Source organism: Amphibalanus amphitrite, unplaced genomic scaffold, assembly GCF_019059575.1.
Source record: "Amphibalanus amphitrite isolate SeventyFive unplaced genomic scaffold, NRLGWU_Aamphi_draft 000554F_arrow, whole genome shotgun sequence".
Classification (NCBI taxonomy): Eukaryota; Metazoa; Arthropoda; class Thecostraca; order Balanomorpha; family Balanidae; genus Amphibalanus; species Amphibalanus amphitrite.
The window spans coordinates 274,576-291,050 of record NW_024882048.1 but is presented as its reverse complement, the minus strand read 5'-3'; the positions used below and the strand labels follow the sequence as shown (position 1 = coordinate 291,050).

Genomic DNA, 16,475 nt, shown 5'->3' with positions numbered 1-16,475 from the left:
GTAAATAATTAAAAGAAAGTGCAGTACTTTAAATCAGATAACAACACATTAACACGGGTGAACGAGTCCAGGGTCAGAGTCGAGTCATTCCCAATTTAATCCAGAGTCCCGTGTGGATTTGTGCAATATTATGAAAATGAAATTTCCCTGCATAATTTCCAAAGCAAGGCTGGGTCAGGGTAGGGATAGGGGGAAGGCCTCACAGTTCTTATTGCGTAAACTGTAAAGTGCAATCTATGTAACCCAAACCGTCTGGGAAAGAGGTTTTAGTACACAGGCCCTGGCGGATCAAGATACACCACATGACAACCTGACTTGCAGGCTTCTATTGCTTGCTGTAAGGGAATTACCTCTCTAGGGACTAGTGCCTAGTGCCCTGGGAGTTACGTAAATCAGGTATTCCATTGGGTGCTATAGGTAAATATGTCAATGTGGAGTTATCTGCTATAACTGACTGCCATGTTATGAGCTATGTCTCTACCCTTGTTGCAGGGCAACCATTGATACCTGCAGCCTGCAGATGTGTAAATGCATCTGTTATGGCTGGTTTCATCAGCAACAATTATATGCCTCTCTGCCATCTTCCTGGCATATCTGTTCTTATCAGAAGACATGATCACACCTGGTTCAGTCCAGCCACTGGACCCAGATGCCTTCTCATCTCTGTTCTGTGAAGGAGCCACAGCAGCAGCTCGCCAGTGCATTATCACAAACCTCTGTTATCTTCCAGCTGAGAGACAGTTTGTGATGATTGAGTCAGCCAACAGCCGCTTCATAGGCATACACAACTCAAGTGACCTGCAGCCTCTGCTGAAACTGAACCCGGTAGTCGATCACAACCTGTTCGACCTGAATCTGATACCTGTGACGGCCAAATGGCTGTCTGTAAGACACGCGGTTTTCCATCGCGGCGACTTCTTCGTCTTTGAGCCGTTCAAACCGGACAACCTGATGCACGTGTTGCATGACGACTTGCTGCCGGCGTACCTGACGATGTACAAGCTGTGTTACGGAGAGATGGGTGAATGTGTGCGCCGCTGGCGGCCGCTGCTCCGCTCTGACTCTCTGCCGTCGCCGCTAGCCCCGCTGTACGCCGCTCTGTGGGACAATCCACCAACGCCGACCGGTGAACTGGATCCATCGACACCTCACTGCTTCGAACGGAGCCACCTAGGACTGCGGTCCGACTCACTCTGGTACCAGTACGGGTTCGAGCGGCCCCAGTCGCCGCTACCCACACCGTTCCTGCATCACGAGCACCTGGACGATTTTAGAGCTCACCTACTATGGCGGTTGGGAGCGACGGTCGGTAGTGGAGACCCGCAGCCGTCACAGCCGGGGTACGTGCTGCTCCTCTCTCGAACCGAGTCCCGGCTCATTCTGAACGAGGCCGCGCTGTCGGTGGCGCTGGTGGCGCGGCTCGGCCGACCGGTGCGCCGTCTGGCTCTGGAGGAGACCTCTTTGTCGGCGGCGGCGGCGCTGGCGGCCGGCGCCGACCTCCTGGTGGGGATGCACGGCGCCGGCCTGGCGCTGGCGCTGGTGCTGCCGCCTGGCGGCGCCGTCCTGGAACTATTCCCGTACGGTCTGCGGCCGGAGCGGTACCGTCCCTACCAGCGGCTGTGTCAGCTGCGCGGCCTGGGCTACCGCGCCTGGGTGAACACCGACCCGGCATCCAGCGTGGTGCCCGGACCGGAGGCGACCTCAGATCGGGGCGGGATCGGCCACCTGGACGATGCCGAGCGGAAGCGCGTGGAGACGCTCCAGGAGGTACCGGAGACACTGTGCTGCTCCGACCCCGCCTTCCTCTACCGCGTCTACCAGGACACTATGGTGAACACTGCGGCCGTCTCCGCTGCCGCAGAGGCCGTCCTGGCCTCCGCTCGGCCCCGCCGCCGGAGGACACGCGGCGCACTCTTCTTCCCCGGCCCCGCGCGCCACCTGACGGCTCAGGCCGAGGGTGACTCACGGCTGATCGAGTGGCGGCCGCCGGTGAACGCCGCGCCGGAGGCGGTGTCGTACCGTGTGTGGGTGCGGCAGGGGGAGCGGGTGGGCGAATACAGGGTGCGCCGGCCGCGGCTGACCGTGGCCGCGGAATGCGGGCTCTGCAGACTCCAGGTGTGGGTACGGACTGAGGTGGACGGCCGGACCGGACCGGTGGCGCATGAGACGTTTGAACTGAACGAGCCGCCGGCGTGATGATTGTGAGGTGGAGTAAAGGTGTGTGGTGATATCGCGGAGTGTGAAGTGTGATAGCTGATAAGAAGTGAGAACGTTATGCGATTTGCTTCAATTGTGTGTATCGATACCTGGCATGTACGGTGCTACTGGCTACTTGTGAACTTGTAAAGCCTACTTGTGAACAACCAGTAGGCGGGCTACGTCCGTAGCAGACGACACGGTGCACACGCACACGCACCGTGTATCTGCTACGGCGATAGCCACGCCCGCTGGCTGGGGAGCTCGGACCGCCTTCCACATTGATGGTCCGGTGCCTCCAGATGCACAGCGAGGCCGTTACTCGCAGTACCACGCGCGGGAACTTTTGTGAAAATAGGTATGGAGGAAGACTGCCGCTGGCTCCTCGACGCTGCTGTGACCGCATGGTGTGACCAGCGGAAAGCCTCTCGGCAATAATATCGTTCGTTCAGCCTCAAACTCTGTAAAGGGTGACCTGGATGACCCTGACCGCTGCGCCTACATTGGGGTCCGGCCGGAACGGGGTGAGAAGGGTCATTGATGTCACCCAACTAAACCGTAACACGGTGCCAATCGTGTTGGGAGTCATCCCCCCTCCTAATTGTGTCACCCGAGGGGCTCGCTGTGTGCTGTGCTTTATCGTCGATATAAGCAGACCTTGTCACCGAGCTTGGTGCAAACGTAGAGACGGCACTGAGCGGCCGCTCGGATGCAGGGGATGACGCCCAAGGCGCAGAGTACCGCGAGCTGCGTATCCGCACCGACGCATACAAGGCAGACCTTGTCCATCTTTCCTCAGACTTCCTTCTCCGGCTCTGGGAGGAGGTGGATTTCGCTCTACTTTGTAGAGTCATGTGCATTGTGTAGTGAGCCGCCCGGCTTATGTCGTGGATCGGATGCTGTAAAACCGAGCAGTGACCTGAGGTATGGTGCCGTGGAATCCACATCATATTGTTTGTTCTCACGTCGTGCATGACAACGTTTGAGCTATGCCATATGTTACGGTACATACCTATGTTTTCATACATGCTCGCGAATCTCATCAGTGCCTTCAATCATGAATCATGTGAGAATGCATGTCAAAAGGTTGCAGGCTTTTGTACCCAAACGAACAAACGGAAGTGTACCCAATTCATTATTATACTTGTTTCTTACTGCCAGTCAAAGTAAGATTGATGGTACTTCAGGGCTAGATGAATTGGACCGTCTAACTACTCGTTTCCTCACGTGTACTAAAAAAATACTCCATAGTCGGTCAAAGAGGTACGAATGTGGTCGCCGGCAGTTGTGTCGGGTTCAGCGGGATAGCCCAGCAGCGATAACGGGAAAGGCCGTACGTACAGGGTGGACCAAAAAGGATGGAAACATTTTGATCTCGCATAAAACATACATTATTGCATGCATGTAACTGGAAATGGTACCAAACGAGAGTACATTTCGTGGAAATTCATAACGGCATCACTCTCATTTGCTTTCTCTCGTTTTCAGTCTCTCACAGCAAATGTTCGAAGAGACCACCTTCGCGAGACAGGCACAGAGCGGCCGGTCTGGTGGCTGACGCGATAGGCGGACGACACATGTTCGCTGGTATGGCTCACACAGTCTTGGTGATCGCTCTCTTCAGGTCACAGAGACCTTCCTTGTAGACCTGGCCCTTGAGATGAGATGATAAAGAAGTCACTGCACAGCAGCAAGGTCACCGAAATGGCGTGCCCTCAGCGGAAAAGGAATCGTGGGTCCACTTTGGTTCGAGGAAGGGAGCGGCGACACCGTGACCGTCAATCAACAGCGCATACCAGGTGGCGCTGAGGAAGTTCTGAGAGCGAGTCCAAACGAGCATGGCAGTCTCATCATAGACCTTATGTGGTTCCAGCAAGACGGTGCGCCTCCTCAAATCGCAAAAAACAACGCTCAAGTGCATCGAAAGCCACTTCGGTGACCGGCTGATATCCCGCGGTGCCAGTCGGAACTGGCCTACCTGCTCATCCGACCTGATCCCTATGGATGTTTTACTGTGGGGTCATCTCAAGGGCCAGGTCTACAAGGTAGGTCCAGAAAGCCTCTGAACTGAAGAGAGCGATCAGCAAGGCTGTGTGAGCCATACAAGCGGGCTATCGTGTCAGCAGCCAGGCTGGTCGCTCTGTGCCTGTCTCGCGAAGGTGGTCACTTCGAACATCTGAGCTGTGAGAGACTGAAAACGAGAGAAAGCATATGAGAGTGATGCCATTATGAATTTCCACGAAATGTACTCTTGTTTGGTATCATTCCCAGTCACATGCATGCAATGATACATGTTTTATGCGAGTTTAAAATGTTTCCATCCTTTTTGGTCCACCCTGTAAGTAACGCTCATTGAACCAGAACTGTCCCTGGCTGTCATATCCACGTCATACACAACCTGCGTCGCGCCTCACTGATGTTGGATGCTCAAAAGTGGACTGTTCGAAAACGCCGTGCTGCCCAATCTACGCTTCACACGAGCCTACCCCAGCGAATGACAGTAGCCAAGATACTAGTAATTGCATCCCTACATCGAAATTGGGCATTGGCAGTTAGCAAACTGGGCACATATAACAGTTCGTCACTTCCCCTACCCGAACAACCAGAGTACGTTCCAACAGAGCACCTCAGAGTACGCCGCCCATTCACAAGGTTAAGATTTATTTAGCAGAACATTCCATTCCAGCACACTGGCATAGTAAGAGTGGCGCGGGTCGCGACCGGCCGGCGGCGCTACGGCCGCCCCGTCCGCGGCGCTCCAGGTCCGCCCACAAACGGCACTCGCTCACTCGGCTCACTCGCGTTCACACACACTCCGTATGTATGTATACCGTATAGCGCGCGGCCCGGCACGCCCACTCGGACCGCGCCGTGCTCACCCTGTGAGGCCGAGCTCGCGCACACGCGCGCCAGAAAACACCAGCGAACGCAGTTTATATCTACACGCCGAGATAAACGACCATATTATGCAAGTATGTACACTATCTGCAGGGCCGGCCCGTCCGGGCGGCCAGACACGATATTCCTGCCAACAGATCTGGAATGTACACTGTCAAACGGTCTCACAGTCTCACAGTCACAGGTTCACAGTCTCACGGCGCTCACAGTTCCACGGCCGCTCTCTCGCTGACGCGCTCGCACTCGCTCGCGAATTGCACACGCACGGAGTGGCACCATGCCCGTCCGTCCGCCCGGCCAGCCGTCTCTGTCCCATAGAACTCCATAAAGCTTACATATACCAGTACTGACGGGCGGCTGGGCGCGGCGGCGGCCGGCCACTCGTGACGGCGCCGCTCTCTCGCACTGGCACAGAGGGGGAGGTGGGGTGCGGGCCCGCTGCGGCCCTGCACGGCAGGCGCGCTGCCGGCCCGTCAGAGCATCTCCTTGTGCCAGATCCAGCGCCGGCGCGTGTTGTCGAACGCGTGCGAGAGCCACAGGTTCTGCAGCAGACGGTAGCGCTCCTCACAGAGGAAGAGCGGCCGACCGCGCCTGGAGACACACGAGAGGGGCGATGTTAGGGCAGGCCGGTACGGATGATCCCAGTGCAGGCTACGAGTGAATACAGACTTCAAAATGCATAAAAATACACAGAACATTGGCTTCCTTTCACTGGACCTGATAGCATCCCTACTTTTCAATCACTCAGTTCTTACTTTTTCCATTCGTACAACCCACCTATCCAGCCCAAATTTACTTCACTCCTGCCCACCCTCGGCCCTATTCCTTCCACCCCTCCAGCGCTACTCACTTGAGCTCTCTGTCCTCCTCTCCGAACGAGTCCAGGTAGACGGAGCCCCAGAGGCAGGCGCGCCGGCCGCGGATCACGATCACCGTACTGCTGTTCACCGCCAGGAAGATACAGGTGCCCGAGCCGCAGTCGACGCTGTGCGCCACCGCCTCGTTCTGCGTGCCCACCTTGCAGCACTGGCCGCGAAGGCAGACCAGCGTGCCGCACAGCAGGCACACGGTCGGGTCTTTGGGCATCAGGCCGCAGCGCGTGCACTGGCGACGGTGGTAGAACTGCCGAGACAAACAGGGGCGGTCAGAATGTGTGGCACGGGGAATTAAAGGAGTGGCGTGGAAGGGCCAGCACTCGAATGGGGCAAACTGGCAGCAAAAAGCTGAAAGTCACATACGAATAGTCACCAATAGCTCATTCAGTAGCTAACACAACTTAATGAACTCACAGGTTCACCTCCGCAAGCACAAGCCTCTGACAGATGCTTATAGTCCCATCAATTATCAGACCTCGGTCTAAAGACTCCCAGGTCTGTTGGATGCACTCCCGTCTGCCGCCACTCACCAGGAAGATGGTCTTGTACTCGCGGGGCAGTCGGAGCAGCTGCGGCTGACACCAGCGCTGCTGGCGGACCAGCTCGCGCGCCGTGCTCTGACTGTGCTGCGCCAGGCTGAGAAACTCGTGACACCAGGCCTGCACCACGGCCTCGCCGTCCGCCACCGCCCAGCGCATGGACGACACGGTCAGCGCGCCGTGCGCGTCCGGCGTGGCGACCGGCGCCGGCTCGGCGAGCTGCAGGTAGTGCAGCAGGGCCGGCAGCTCCTGGTCGGCGCTGCGCGGGTCCGGCAGCGGCTGCTGGTACAGGTGCAGACGCAGCACGGCCGCCAGCCGCAGGAACGGCAGGCAGCGCGCCGCCAGCTGCTCGGCCAGGCCGTGGGGAGACGTGTCGGCCAGCAGCTCGTCCACGCCGTCCTCGGTGTACAGGCCGGCCACGCCCGAGAACAGCTCCACCACCAGGCCGAGCGCCGCCTCCATCGAGCTCAGTCGGCCGCCGGCCGAGGCGCGGCTCAGCTGGGACGCGCGCACCAGCTCGCGGCGCCGCGCGTGCGGCACGTGGAAGGTCAGCGCCGCACACGCCTGCACGTAGGCCAGGTTGTAGAGCGCCTGCACGATACAGGCGTACAGCGATACGGGCAGCGGCATGGGCAGCGTGAGCACCGTCAGCAGCAGCATCGACGTCGGGTCGCGCAGCAGCAGCGGCACCTGGCGGAGACGAGGGCAGGAGGCGAGGTCAGGTACGGGTTATGACCATTGTTTCTACCGAAGAACCGATGAAAACCGATGAACGCATTTTTTAAAACAACTACTGATTACTGATCTGCCACTTCCATTACGGGACGCATGTCATGTTCCAGCTGCGAGTGCGAACAGTCAAAAGCTTGAATGAATGACAACCCTTAAGACACGTTCTTTCATTCCATCCAAACCCCGTGGTCATCCATCCGCGCTCACAAGCCTCTTCCCTTGTCCATCGCCCTACCCCACACCACACACAATCCCCAGCCGCCCCATCCACTCACATCGGGCTGGAAGAGTGTGATCTCGGACCGTGCGCTGGGTATGAGCCCGTTGAGGCGTGACCACATGACCGGTAGGTAGGTGGGGTCGTTCTCCAGCGAGAGCATCTTGGCGTTGTAGCCGAGCACGGTGAGCAGCGGCACCAGGCTGGAGCGTTTGACGCTGGGCACCAGCTGGGCGGCCGCGTCGGCCGTGTTTGTCAGACCGCCGTCCCGCTGGATCACCTCGATCTCCAGGTGTGTCCGCGCTGGAAGACACGGATATGTCATGTCACAACTGTTGTTATATGGCACGCACACTGGGTTGAGGGATGGATGGTGGGAAGAGCATCACAAACGCAATCATATCGTCACCTTAACGCAACGTTCCCAAGTTCAGCTTGAGGTCTAATCATATGCGCCCCTTCTGCACCAAAGTCAACTATCTAACAAAATTAAATCTCGCCACCTTCGGCTCACTCTAGGCTATCCAGCCGAGTGGCGAGTCGCAATCACTCCCCGCACCGGCTCACTATCCCCGCGTTCGATGTCTCTCGGACGGCGAAGATTCTACGCCGTCCGGCCAATCACGTTTCATAACCGCAGCCGAGCCCCCGCTGACCTTGGACGTTATTGGCCGGACAGCAAAGAATCTTTGCCGTCCGGGAGACATCGAACGCCGCCTATAACTCACCGACAGAGTTGACGAAGTTAAGGATGTTTTGTGCGGGCGTCTGCGGCGTGGTGATGCGGAACTTGGGGAACGTCACGCGAGTCATGCCGTCCATCGCGTGCGATATCGGCTCCGCAAAGTTGTTGTTATACTGTGGAGCGAGACGGTAGACAACAGTCAGTATGTGGACGCACATGTAGTAAAAAAACAAACAAACTGAAGGCAGTCCGAAAGAACCGAAATGCACAGGTGATGTGACGTCAAGTGTTTTTCATCTACGAATCACATTCTATCATATTCAACTCTACCTCAGCCATTACGAATCAGACTTAATACGCCTGAAGTCCTCCTTTTCACAGCCAAACAGTTTTGTCCCAAGTCGCTCCTTCCCTTTCCGTAAGCTCCTAGCCTCTCATCCCATCACATCCCCACCTCTCCTTTTTGCACTGACCTCTGGCACCTGGACGTCGTTGAGCAGCCGTCCGATGGCGGTGTAGGCCTCTGCCCGGCTGTAGGCCGGCTGCAGGGCCGCCGCCGCGCCGTCCGGCTCCAGCAGTGGCAGCACGTGGTTACACAGCTGCCGGCACAGCGGACAGCTGTACTCGCCCTTGTTCAGGTTGATGCTCTGGCCGCGCGCGTCCGGCGTGGTGAGCGAGCGCACGTACATGCGGTGACAGTCCAGGTGGATGTTGTGGCCGCAGGTTTGCACGTGCACGCCGCCCGTGACGCCCAGGTTCATCGATAGCAGCCAGTTCTTCTGCGGGTGGGGAGAGCCAGGTCAGTCGGACGGTACACGACAGGCAAAAAGGGTGAGGTGCATCTAACGATAAACATTGTACAGATGATCTTTGAAGAGTGTACGAAACAAAGCGAATTAAAATTATTACTACCCTGCATAAATACGTGTGCATGACTGCGCAGCATCGTCCGTTGAAGCCTCAACCCCCCCCCCCCTTTAAAACGTTCCACAATCCTAGGTAAACCTTCGGATCCGGCAAACGTTTATCTGTCAAGCGTCGACCCCGCAAACAACAGATCGAGCCATTGTTGGTACAATGGCTCTTACTTACTGTACTGTACTTTTGGTGAGGTCAGAAAGACCATCGCTTCTCGGGCATTACTTCCGACCGAAATCGTTATCCCAAGACTTTTAAAGAAACTTAACTACCCTCGCTTTGCAATCTGTTTTTAATCCCAACCATGCCACCCCATCTCCTCCCCTTCCGTACTCTCCCTCCCTACCCTATCCCATCCCATCCCGCTCCCCGCCTTCCCCAGTAGTTGTCACTCACACTCACATTCTCGAACGTGCTTGCCAGCCGGTCGTGTCGACTGTCGACGAACGCGGCGCGGTTGTGGCGCAGCCGGCTGCGCAGCTGCTGGCTGCTCTCCTCGTCCACGGGCAGCTGCAGCGGCTCGGTGCGCGTGTGCTGGTGCGACAGCACGCTGGTGGCCTGCAGCAGCACGACCAGCCCGAACGGCCGCTCCGCCGTGCTCGCAGAGCTCTGGCCGCAAATCACGCAGTCGTACTCGCGCACGTTACGCTCGCGCCGACTGCTGGCCGCCACGTCGGGCTCCTCTGCGGAGGGGAGGGAGTTATGGTCAGATCGATGGACTGGTGATGAATTTAATTAAAAGCAAAGTAGCATTAATGCATGACCAAGGATTCACCATCATGGTCATTTTCGACGCATATGTTTCCTTTGCCTTTTAGGAAAAACGAGCCTCAAATTAAGCCCAAAACGAAGTTTAGCTTATCTGCTTAAACCGACACACATCAAACGGCTCTATAAACGAAAAATAACGAAAATATATCCACAACACAGCTGCTCTGTCCCCACTGCAGATAACATTCCACATAAGTCATATGACCCGAGTCGAACTTTGGCAAATGTTGCAAACTGCAGTTATGCGCAACAGCTGGGGCGTGTGCTTCGTCAGCAAACACTTGCCTCAACCCACATTCCGACTGACGAAATCAATCCATTTAAAGCAACAAATACGACTTTTCCTCCCTAATTACACCCACACAAGCTTATTCTGACCAAAACACATCGAAATCTTCCGCGAATTGACAAACTCCACACCCCTAGTTATCCAAAGTCGGCTCATCACCAGACAGCGCCGGGAGGAGACGTTATCGCGCAGAGGCGGCGGCAGGGGATTCGACAACCGGCGGCGCACTACTCACCCGTCTCGAGCTGCTCCTGGAACTGCCTCTGCCGGTTGGCGAACTGGCGCATCAGACGCTGCTGACGCTCGCGGGCCATGCGCCGGCGGGCCTCGCGGTCCTCACTGCGCGGCGACTCGTCCTCAGTCTGAGGACAGGAGAGACAGCAGCGAGTTAGACGTGGAAACATTCACGGATCCACAGGACAGGATGAACCAGATGGTTTGAAGACTCGCACAATAAATATGACGGCTAACGCTTTAGCTAATTTTTGTTTACGTCAAACGATATTTATCAAAGTGGAGCTATATAGCAACAACACATTCAAGCGAGGTCTCATTTACCTCTGACCATCCTTTTCTCCTCCTCCACCAAGCAAACATAGGTCAGCTATTCTCCATGCCTATCGACTCGCCGCATCTTTACATGTCCCGATAACGTACCGCTCTAGGCCACAGCCGGTTCCTGGTCTCCTTGATGTGCTGTTTGAGCAGCGGGTCCTTCTTGGCGATAAACGTCAGCAGCTGGCCAACAAAGTGAGGCCCGTTACCTGAAAACAAAATCAGAAGCCATTATAGACGTGAACAAGGGAAGCAGTCATAATGCCATCCTAAAATCACCTTTAGATCAAATGACAAACTTCCATCCTACAATTATAAACGTACCACGATTGCTATATGACACAGATAGCTGATGGTAGACACATAAACACATGATTATATGCATCACCGACCAATGCCTTAAGTGTAGGGTATCGATTGAGAAAGTAGCATTTCCTAAAGAGCTAAATCATACCCCACACCGGCAACTGCTTGTATGACATCAATAGCTGTTTTCAGCTATCCTATAGCCAACTACGTGCAATATGTCCAGTGTCGGAGCCCAGTCATTTCTCTTACAATCACACCCCGTCATTACAATGACCACCAGTCACACAATGGTGGTGCGGGGATACCCCGCGCGGCGCCATACGTTCACTACAGGCGCCGACCGCACACCAGGAAAACCACCCTCCCTGCCGCCGGTGGGCATTGGGCGAGCGGTGAAGGCGGTTTGGTGTGAGCGGCGGTAACTGGGTATTGGGTACTTAATGGCGGGAAGGGGAGGGCGGACCGAGACGGAGCATGCGAGCGAGAATATGGTGAATTTCGACAAGGGATGACATGAGGGGTAGGGTGTATCGTCGAATTTTGATTTTTTTTAATCGTCTTCACTACTAAATTTTATTGGTCCCTGGCATGTTTGAAGCCGTAGGACACCAATCAAAAAAATCTGGGACGAAAACCTAGCCTGCTGCGAGCGGTTGAACGGAAGCCTGTCGGGGCGGCGCCAGGCGTTGAAGTCTCCCCGTTAGTTACGCGCACACTAGCACCACGCGGCGGCTGGCGCCGTGCCGCCGCGTTCCCGGTCAGCCGTGTTTTAGCGTTCACTGACGAGTCGAGGTGATTATTCTAAGCTTTCCTAAGAAGTTTTCTGCCCCGCAGCTCATTATTGAGCAAGAATATCGCACAAACTGCATAGAACATTGACATGCAGGTTGTCGGCACATATGGAGAAGGGGATGTTTTGGTTAATGCCTCCTTTAATAGGAAGAGATTGTGGAAGAACAACACATTTCTTTTGGAAATTACTCATCCTCCTTCTTCCTACGTGCCTGCTTTAGTAATCGAAGTACCCCTATTGACTCTACGTTCTTGATTCGGCTGTGGATTTTATGCATGGAATTCCGCTATATTATATTTTCTCGCTCGATGTCCCCTGAGCTATATTGAGGCGTCACGGGACAGCAATGCTCAGCACACAACCGCAGAGAAAAAGTCAATGTGGCCATGCGTTTTGTATGCCAAAATGTGTGAGCCTTGGCGTGTACCAGCAGCCGTTGTCACCATTGTAATTTTCACGACTTTATCTTTGTAAGGATGCAATTTCCCACTTCCTAGTTCCCAGACTGGGTTTGGAGATATTATAGTTTTACAGAAACATTTGGGAATGTCTGTAATGTAAGTTAAAGCGAATACCGAAAGGAATCCACATATTTTCGATTTCCTGTTTGCTGTATTGCTGATTAAATGCCAGACGTCATGATGGCATGGCTGCGATTGATGGTATGCCGGATGGCCAGGGTACGAACTCACGGTAAGTCAGCTTGGCCGGCAGGCATCAACAGGCACAATAGTCTTACACTGATATCGTCACCCTCAGTTATTCGTCACCATTCAGCAACAAGCCCAGAGCTTCGGGCTTTGAACCGTAAGGTACAGGTGTAGGAGCAAGACATTGCGCCGATTCGAAGGGCTGGAAGGGCAGCATCGCGGGGGCTGGAATGCGCCTGAGCGGCTGAGACCATCCCATTGGGACGGGGGTGTTCTGGGTGCTCTCAGCCGCTCATGCTGGGAAATGCATCCAATGGAGCTCTCCATTCGAATGATTAGGGTGACCTTTAGTCTAGAACAAGGAAGGATGACTGTTGGCTGGTCCCGAGGATAGATACAAAGGACAGGTAATGACATCATATAATGAATCGAAGACGGCCCCGGTCCGATCCTCTGATAGAGGTTCATCAACACGTATCTCGTTGTGGACCATTTCGTTTTCCTCCACCGTAGTTTTTGCACCGACCTGAACCGGTTGGAAGGTAACGATGTTCAGAAACCATTAAGATCGTAATTGTATATTCGTTGTATATTCGTTCACTGAGCAGGTAGGACAGGTTCAACACAGTGAAAACCTCATCCTATCATCCAATAATTATAAAGTAGTCTTCATGGAATGGAAAGGCTAACCTAACTCAACGAATATACAATTACGACCTTAATGGTTTCTGAACATCGTAATCTTCCAACCCGTTGAGGTCGGTGCAAAAACCACGGTGGAGGAAAACGAAATGGTCCACAACGAGATACGTGTTGATGAGCCTCTATCAGAGGATCGGGCCGGGGCCGTCTTCGATTCATTATATGATGTCATTAGTTGTCCTTTGTATCTATCCTCGGGACCAGCCAACAGTCATCCTTCCTTGTTCTAGACTAAAGGTCACCCTAATCATTCGAATGGAGAGCTCCATTGGATGCATTTCCCAGCATGAGCGGCTGAGTGCACCCAGGACACCCCCGTCCCAATGGGATGGTCTCAGCCGCTCAGGCGCATTCCAGCCCCCGCGATGCTGCCCTTCCAGCCCTTCGAATCGGCGCAATGTCTTGCTCCTACACCTGTGCCTTACGGTTCAAAGCCCGAAGCTCTGGGCCTGCTGCTGAATGGTGACGAATAACTGAGGGTGACGATATCGGTGTAAGACTATTGTGCCTGTTGATGCCTGCCGGCCAAGCTGACTTACCGTGAGTTCGTACCCTGGCCATCCGGCATACCATCAATCGCAACCATGCCATCATGACGTCTGGCATTTACTAAGCAATACAGCAAACAGGAAATTCGAAAATATGTGGATTCCTTTCGGTAATAGCTTTTAACTTACATTACAGACATTCCTAAATGTTTCTGTAAAACTATATCTCCAAACCCAGTCTGGGAACTGGGAAGTGGGCAATTGCATCCTTATAAAGATAAAGTCGTGAAAATTACAATGGTGACAACGGCTGCTGGTACACGCCAAGGCTCACACATTTTGGCATACAAAACGCATGACCACATTGACTTTTTCTCTGCAGTTGTGTGCTGAGCATTGCTGTCCCGTGACGCCTCAATATAGCTCAGGGGACATTGAGCGAGAAAATATAATATAGCGGAATTCCATGCATAAAATCGACAGCCGAATCAAGAACGTAGAGTCAATAGGGGTACTTCGATTACTAAAGCAGGCACGTAGGAAGAAGGAGGATGAGTAATTTCCAAGAGAAATGTGTTGTTCTTCCACAATCTCTTCCTATTAAAGGAGGCATTAACCAAAACATCCCCTTCTCCATATGTGCCGACAACCTGCATGTCAATGTTCTATGCAGTTTGTGCGATATTCTTGCTCAATAATGAGCTGCGGGGCAGAAAGCTTCTTAGGAAAGCTTAGAATAATCACTTCGACCCGTCAGTGAACGCTAAAACACGGCTGACCGGGAACGCGGCGGCACGGCGCCAGCCGCCGCGTGGTGCTAGTGTGCGCGTAACTAACGGGGAGACTTCAACGCCTGGCGCCGCCCCGACAGGCTTCCGTTCAACCGCTCGCAGCAGGCTAGGTTTTCGTCCCAGATTTTTTTTATTGGTATCCTACGGCTTCAAACATGCCAGGGACCAATAAAATTTAGTAGTGAAGACGATTAAAAAAAATCAAAATTCGACGATACACCCTAAATTGAGGGGGAGGGGGGCGGTTGGCATCATGGCCGCAGCTTCAGCGATTTCCGACAAAGCAACGGGCGGCTGTCATGAGTAGAGGTCTTAATCAGTGTTGTCTCACACTACGCATCACAAGACTCCGCTCGCCATCCCTGCTCGTGTTCGCCCGTTCACGTACCGACTCTGGACTCCTTGAAGTTGGCCAGCTGCTCGTCCGAGGGCAGGCGGTAGCTGTCGGGCTGGTCGCTGAGCTTGCTGTGCAGCTTGAGCAGCAGCGAGACGATCGAGTCTCCGAACGCCACTGAGGTGGTGGTGGTGGTGGATGAGGGTCCGGCGCCGTCCTGCAGGCCGCGCGGACCGTACCACGACTCGCCCATGTCGTGAGAGGCCGGCGAGCGCAGCAGAAGGTCTGTGGGACACGGCGGGGAGAGATGATCAGACGGGGTCGCATGAAGTTACACGGTGGGTATTTCAGATAATGCGGTGCGGGTGCAAGTTTGCATGTTTGTTTGGTAATCAACACTTGGCAGAGCCTAATATGGAAGTGTATCGACTTTAAGCTATGTGAATGCCGTAAGACTGCTGAAGTGATACACGCTCGTTGGCCAATTTCTCACTACATGACAACATCGATGTAAAGGTACTGTCCTTCATCGGGTCCTCCCTCAACGGGTTCAGGTGTCTAAGGTCGAGTGTACGTCCTTCATGGGATCATTCCCCTCCCTCCCCCACTCTCTGCCCAAAGCGGAGCCAGTAACAATCAGCGCCGATACCGCCCTCCCGCCCACCTGGCACATACCAGGCTAACACGAACACCCTGAGTGAGGAGTGACCGCGACCCTGAGCCCCGCTACCCACCCTGTCGGGCGGTCAGCTCCGGCAGACAGCAGTTGCATCACCTTTCCCATCACCACACGCCCGCTGAACCGGCCGTGCCGACACGCCGGCACTAGCACAGCACCCAAGCCCGTCCCGTCTCCATTCGCCCACCATCGTCTTGCTGAGAAAGCCTTCCCTCTTCGGCAATCATCCTCCGACACGTACCTTCCTGCCCGACAAATCCTACCGCACTACCCTAAAGGTGCTCTTTCCCAGCGCCTCTCCTGTACACTAAAACATCCTGCCCTCCCTCATCCTCTCTTCTGATAACAGGCATCGCCATTCCCTAGCTCCCTCCCGCCCCCCTCCTCTGACACGTACCGCCCTGCTGTGAGCGCGGCACCAGCTCGCCGCCGCTGCAGGCCACCAGAGCCAGCGGCCCCGAGTACTGCTGCTCGCCCACGGCGCCGGCCGCAGAGGTGGAGGCCACGGCTCCGGCGTGCGCGGCGCCGCTGCCGCCGGCCGCCGACTGGTCCATGGGCTCTGAGGGCGGCAGCCGGCCCACCTCGGTGCCGGCCAGCAGCGCGGGCCGCTGCTGGGTCTGCAGCGCGGCCAGCGGCGGCGGCCCGTCCGGCGACAGGTGCAGCACGCCCACGTCCTCGTCCTCGGGCTCCTCCACCACCATCTCCATCGACTCCATCAGCATCTCGTCTGTAAGGAGCGGGAAGGGGCGTTCGTCAATAACAACATCCCAGTTTGCATCTACTGACATCGCTTGCGAGTGGAACATATTCCTTCAATTGGCGATCTGGAAAATTAAACAGCCACCTACCGCGCTATCAGTACCTCGCCATAAAGGCACAACAAGGGATTAGAAACTCAACAACACCTTCAGGAAGTCAACATTTCGCTCCAAAGGCAAAGATACGATACATTCAGCCCCATTCAGCCCCCATCCTGGTCATCAGCATATTGCACAAAACGACGCACGTGATCGCACCCGGAACAGCACCACCCCTGCAAAAACAAGCAAACTCG

At 55.0% G+C, this 16,475-nt stretch overlaps 2 protein-coding genes across 5 annotated transcripts in view; one reads left to right on the top strand and one right to left on the bottom strand.

Annotated features, from left to right (window-relative positions):
- Window positions 1–38: 38 nt before the first annotated feature.
- LOC122393805 (protein O-linked-mannose beta-1,4-N-acetylglucosaminyltransferase 2-like) lies at window positions 39–3,374 on the top strand. Of its 2 annotated transcripts, none has more exons than XM_043390202.1 (2): window positions 39–72; window positions 493–3,374. In XM_043390202.1, exon 2 carries the CDS (start codon window positions 529–531, stop codon window positions 2,194–2,196), a length of 1,668 nt encoding a protein of 555 aa, XP_043246137.1. In that variant the 5' UTR covers window positions 39–72; window positions 493–528; the 3' UTR covers window positions 2,197–3,374. The 2 variants fall into 2 exon arrangements, with proteins under 2 accessions (XP_043246137.1, XP_043246136.1); XM_043390201.1 differs by having other exon boundaries at window positions 70–110.
- Window positions 3,375–4,840: 1,466 nt separating this feature from the next.
- Window positions 4,841–16,475, bottom strand: part of LOC122393803 (E3 ubiquitin-protein ligase ubr3-like) — a 70,848-nt gene continuing 59,213 nt past the window's right edge. For 2 of the 3 annotated variants that reach the window (XM_043390186.1, XM_043390187.1), the window contains exons 18-28: window positions 15,819–16,148; window positions 14,797–15,027; window positions 10,778–10,884; window positions 10,356–10,482; window positions 9,457–9,743; window positions 8,616–8,921; window positions 8,186–8,315; window positions 7,516–7,760; window positions 6,500–7,198; window positions 5,945–6,216; window positions 4,841–5,685 (exon numbers count right to left, since the gene is read on the bottom strand). In XM_043390186.1, the coding sequence (XP_043246121.1) occupies window positions 5,568–5,685; window positions 5,945–6,216; window positions 6,500–7,198; window positions 7,516–7,760; window positions 8,186–8,315; window positions 8,616–8,921; window positions 9,457–9,743; window positions 10,356–10,482; window positions 10,778–10,884; window positions 14,797–15,027; window positions 15,819–16,148 (2,852 nt within the window). In that variant the 3' untranslated portion in view covers window positions 4,841–5,567. The remainder of the gene's footprint in view (window positions 5,686–5,944; window positions 6,217–6,499; window positions 7,199–7,515; window positions 7,761–8,185; window positions 8,316–8,615; window positions 8,922–9,456; window positions 9,744–10,355; window positions 10,483–10,777; window positions 10,885–14,796; window positions 15,028–15,818; window positions 16,149–16,475) is intronic. The other variant, XM_043390188.1, reaches the window with a different exon arrangement.

Bases quoted from the DNA above. Each gene is read 5' to 3' on its own strand.
- LOC122393805 (XM_043390202.1), top strand. From the start codon at position 529: ATGCATCTGTTATGGCTGGTTTCATCAGCAACAATTATATGCCTCTCT.